Consider the following 5517-nt stretch of genomic DNA (forward strand, 5'->3'; position numbering starts at 1 on the left):
GGAACTGGAGAAGAGGAAAAAAGGTTCCTCTTCCCAGTGATTACTCTTTCCAGGACATGGAACATACACCTAAACCAGGAGGCTCTGAGCTTCCCCTAAGAAACGTACCCAGTAATTAGATTTCTGCACCTCGCTGGAGCAGATGGGTGGCTCCTCCTCCACCCTGTTTGACAAGCAGTGCCCCAATAGTTCTTGGCACCCAGACACAGGCTGGTTCCCTGTCCCTGACTTTTTTTCCAGCTGGTTAAATGTTCCCTTAGCTGTTTAACTCTAAAGCAACTGTTCAAATTCGGGCTTTCACAAAGAACCAAAAAAGCCTCCAGAGTTAACCCCCCAAGCTGTGCTCATCCATATCGACACTCTGTGAATGTGATTTGTGAATCAGAATCTGTTCAGATTCTATCTGGCTTTGTTTCAAGAACATCTAGTCATCGACTATTTCCTAACGCTTTCTGAAGATGTTTAGTAACAGATTTGCAAGTTGATAGAGAAGAGATCTCTACAAATATTTGCTACTTCAGCTGCTTAGTTGCAATGTAAGTCCAATTATTGGCATTTTCCTCCCAGGGGGATGAACATTTGCCATAAATACCTGCACAAGAAGAATTTCAAATCCAGCTTATCAGTGTAGCTGAGCTGCATGTTTATACGCAAGGCTAAAATTATTTTCAGGCGTATAATGACTTACACTCAGACCTACCATGGGAAAGCAGCAGGCATCTTCTAGCTGAGCACAGCAAAATGTGTGCATTCATGTAACGGGTAATGCATTAACCCGACACTCCCAGAATAATGTCAGTTCATTGCTTGCTGACAGAATGCCTACAGAGAGGTGGAAACTCCAACCTGGCAGCAGACCTGGAGCACTCTGCATTTCTGATTTCTGGTTAAAGGATTCACTCGAGAACAAGCAGCATACAGATGACTTGTTATAGAAGCGTTCCCACTGTGCAGAGATGAGCAAACCGTAGGGGATAAGGGTCCTCCTTTTGTCGCTAAATCTCCCCTCTCCTCTCCAAAATTACTGAAGTTGCTTCCTCTCCAACCCAAGCAGTGAGAGCAGCTCTCAACAGGGTTGTATTAAACCATCAGTAAATTGTGCTGCTGAATGTCAGACATGAGAGAAAACTGATGTATCAGATCCAAGCTGGTGCCCACAGGAGCAGCAGCTACCAACAGGAGGAAACCAAACAGCACGAGCAGTGAGGAACAGCTTTCCTGTACGTACAGGCCACAATTAATGTTTTCAGACACAGAAATCACCCTCAGAAACCTCTCAATTGGGAAAACCGACGGTGCTTCTAATGGCAGAGACAACGGCAGCATCTGACTTACTGTTGCACTGGTCGCAGGCATATATCCTCCCTTCCAGGGCTTCGGTCTCGGTGAACTTGGCCAGCATTTCGGTCAGCATGCACTCTGTGTGGTTAACAGGGACGAGCCCTTTCTCCATCGAGTGATAGCGCTCGGGGAATTCCAGGGAAAGGTCCCAGAACGGCTCAACTGTGTTGGATTTGTAGTTGCAGGTTATGCAGGTGACCTGGGAAGGAGATATGTACCCACAGATGAAGTGACGTACATGTGCACTCGCAGACTGGCAGTTACGTTCACATCCACAGCAAAACAGCACGTTTACCCCCAAAGGGCAGTGCAGTTTCCCTGACATAAAGATGAGCTGTGAGTCAGGAGAAACACCACTTATGTCCAGTCTGAAAGCTAAGTCTATCTTGAGCAAATAATTTAAGCTACTTTCACCAAAAAATGAAGTTCTGGGATTCACTTCTCAGACAAACTCCACTGCAGGTGTAACACCAATTCACAGCTGGGTAACGAGCATCTTGGATCTGTTTTCTGCTACAAAAAGTACACATGAGGGTTGGTCATGCACTCTTCCTTCCCTCATTTCTCTGCTTTCCTGACATACTTCAAAGGGTATAGTTCCTCCAATGTTTCAGTTGCTAGCTACATAAATGTGACTCATGAATGGAGCATGACAGCACAAATTTCACCTGCACTTGTTTCCCTAGGTCATCGCAGAGTATTGTAAACAAGAGCAGCAGCAAAGTTTTCAATTAAACTCAGAGGCAGAAAGTGAGAACACGAGGAGGTAACAAAACCAGAAAGCAGAACTGGTCAGACTCTGGTGATTATGGGAACCATCCACCAGAAACCAACTGCCAACATTGCTGCCTCATGCACTGAAGGAACCAGTAACTTCAAGCTGGATTTGTAGCTAGCAGATAGGGGAGGAAGTCTGCTATGCGTGGAGGTGTTTGAAATTCAATACAGTGCACGTAGATGAGACGTACATCAGCAGAATAAATAGCTCAGAAAGTTATTTAGAGGGTATCATAGCTGCAGGTGAATTCCACTGATGTGCGACTAACTTCACACTTACCAGAGATCTACCGTGGCATCTAGAAGACCAACCTGGGCCACAACACACCATCGGCCAGAGCCAAGAGACACAACCAGGCAAAGAATGTTTAGTTAAAAGTCCACCAGCAGTTCATGCACTGCAGAGATGATCCAAATGAACCACGACTTCAAAGCCAAAAGCTTTCACTGGAAAAATACACCTTTTATCTTTAAGGTGCACGTACGTCCCTGTGAGTGGTTAAGTTCCCTGGCACTGAGAAGGATGTGACCAATAGTAAGAAGAACGCACACACAGAACACACTTCGTGATCTGATCTTGCAAGCCCTTGAGAGTCAAGTTTTGCCCATGTTTCATTTCTCCTGGAAAGCAAAGGTAGCTGAGGACTTTAAGAACACACTGGGCCCTCAGGGTCTGCTTGGAGGGAATTATACATGTCAGGCGAGGGAACGGCACAGGAATAAGAGATCAGGCACCGTGACGGGTGCCTTCAGCTCCTACAGAAACGTGTGTGAAGCACATTGAGCATCTTGAGATGATTTTCATATGCCTGCAAAGAAATAAATTGGCACAGAGAGCTTATTCTTTACTGCACAAGATGACTGCCCTCTTTGTCCTTCATCATGCTCTTTCTAGCCATGGAAACGGCACCAGGAAGGGACAAAACAAATTACAGAGACACTTTAAAAACATGGTAAGAACTTAAAACCGAGGGCTGAGAACTTCTGCACTTGTGCAGATTTCATTCTGAAGTGGCAGAAGTCAGATGAATCTACAATACATGCGACAAGTATCGAAAACGCTGACAACCTGCACAGCAACCCAGCAGATTTCTTTCACAGGAGGTACTCCCAAGCAACTTCTCTTACATATCTGATGGCTCCTCACGAAACAGAGCCTTTGCCTCTTGGTGTGAACATGATTTTTGTGCAAAAGCCAGTGCATACCTGACTAAGCAACTGCCCATGAAAAATGGTGTTCACCACCTTCAGGACCTGCTTGGTAAGCTTCCTCTGTGAGAAAGGGATGAGGATCCTGCGCTTTGTTCCTTCCGACTCCAGCTCCTGCTGTACTTTATCCAACAACTCACAGAGAAATTCCTGAGCGTCCTGCTGATCATAACCTCGAAACGCTGGGATCAGGCTCCACACAGAGTGCAGCATGGCAAAGGGGGACACGAGCGCCCACTTGCCAGACCACATCACTCTGAAGAGGGTGTGCAGCTCATGACAGAGAGAGATGTGCTTTGAACTTGGTTCCTTGGGTTGTATTAGTTCTAAGCTCCTGCTTATCGAGGAGCTGCCATTTAAGCCAGCTGGCAAGCTCTGCACACCATATGATCCTACTTTGTCAGTCTTCCCCGACTCATTAGCAGCAGATCCATTTGCCAATTTGCCAGGCGTCCTGGACTTCCCATTCACAGTTTTGGCTAAGAGTTCTTCCGTTTCACAGAGATCAAGTGTCAAAAAACATTCTCTAAATTTCTGGAGGTGGCTTAGCACTTGCAGAATAGAATTCATGTAACACGTGTTTCCCAGGTTCCTCAGACCCGTCACCCCGGGAGTCATCAGAGGCTTACGCCGAACGGAATAAAACTGCTTCAACCTGCTGCTCTGCATCTGCCTTGAGGTAGGGGAAGCGGTCGCCACCTCCCTGAACTTCCTTGGAATCAAGTTCTCTCTGTGCACGTGAGACAGCAGCCTCGCGCTCTTCCTCGGCGGAGTGTTTGCCAGCTCCTCCAGGAGCTGTCTCTTCATCTCCTGCCGCCGCTGCCTAGCTGCCTCCTTCTTTTTTTCCAGCTCCTCCATTTGTTTCTTTTGTTTTAATTTCAGCTGGCCTCTGGAGCTCTTGTCAAACCAGGTCCGCAGCGCCTTTGCGAGCAAGGCCTGGCGCCTGTGCCAGAGAGCTGTAAGCATCTGAGACTGTCCCTGAGGGCTCCTTTGATGGCTGCACATGTCCTCTCCCAAAGCCATCGATCGCAACGTCCTGCCGCTTCTTGTGGACGGATCATGTTTTTGACTTTTAATTGCTGACAGAGAACTTCTCAGCAATTTCAGATCACCCTCTGGGTTATCATTCAAGACGTAATCTTCACAAAGGTAACAAAAGACATACAGATCGTTCACTTCCATTGCCAGGGGATGCCGGGTCTCCTCAAAGTGTTTAAGTGCATGTTCCTCGATGTACCTCCCACACGCCACGTGAGAGCACTTCAGACAAGCCCAGATGGACTCGGTTGTCTGGCAGTCCACACAGTGCCACTTCTGGGGGTTCAGGATAGAGTGGTCCTGGGCGAGTCGTAGCCGCCCAACATGTTTGCATCTATCCATGTCTCACAGAAGTCTTCGCTGCTTTGACCTTGGAAGGCAAGAAACAGAAAGAAAAGTGTCTTAGAGCCACTCTACATATTTAAAATGATCTCTTTTGCACCAGCTGTAAAGACATAAAAATACAGATGTCACATCTTGTCAATCCCAACCACAGTTTTCCCTCAGCCAACTACATTATTTCTGCATGCCATTTTTTTAAAAGCAGTTTTTAGTATTAGCAAAAGATATTGGATTGACAAGGTCTGCAGAATAAAACTGCCTATCTGTCTCCTAAGGACAGCCCAGACAGCTGCCAGCACGCCTTCCCCAACCTGGATGGCTCGCTTCCAAGGAGAAAAAGATTAATTCAGTCCACACACACATTTGATCTTTAGCTGCCCTCTTGAAATTGATACATACAAAATGAATTTGGAATTGGAATGCGTGTCATCAGGAACTAGACTGAGGTTACCAGCTCCTTGCAGAAGCCACAAAATAGCGGATAATTGTCATCACCAGAGCACTTGCAAGTCTGTGGGCTTTACATTCCACCCCCGGATTCTCCTGTTTCCAACAGCCTCCCAAACATTTCAGTGTTTAAACAAAACATCAGCAGGGAAAAAAAATGAAACGTGTAACGCCGTGTTATAGCAAACTTAAAGGAACCCCTGTGGGGGGGTGTGTTTGCATGAGCACACATAAACTGAGAAAACAACTGCTTTACTAAATGACTGGATGGTGAAGGAAGAGAAACCAAAGCAGGGGTATCGGGAGGCACAAAAAGCTTTCACTCTGTGCCTGTATGTTTTATAACAGACACTCAGAGGTACA

General features: G+C 46.5%; 1 protein-coding gene across 1 annotated transcript in view; it reads right to left on the reverse strand.

Moving 5' to 3' along the window:
• The window catches only part of USP49 (ubiquitin specific peptidase 49), a 7408-nt gene extending 2679 nt beyond the window's left edge, over positions 1–4729 (reverse strand). Inside the window, exons 1-2 of the mRNA XM_010137634.1 lie at positions 3325–4729; positions 1336–1540 (exon numbers count right to left, since the gene is read on the reverse strand). Coding sequence (XP_010135936.1) covers positions 1336–1540; positions 3325–4707 — 1588 coding nt within the window. The 5' untranslated portion in view covers positions 4708–4729. The remainder of the gene's footprint in view (positions 1–1335; positions 1541–3324) is intronic.
• Between the last annotated feature and the right edge of the window lie 788 nt (positions 4730–5517).

Source organism: Buceros rhinoceros, unplaced genomic scaffold (assembly GCF_000710305.1).
Source record: "Buceros rhinoceros silvestris isolate BGI_N320 unplaced genomic scaffold, ASM71030v1 scaffold18950, whole genome shotgun sequence".
Lineage (NCBI taxonomy): Eukaryota > Metazoa > Chordata > Aves > Bucerotiformes > Bucerotidae > Buceros > Buceros rhinoceros.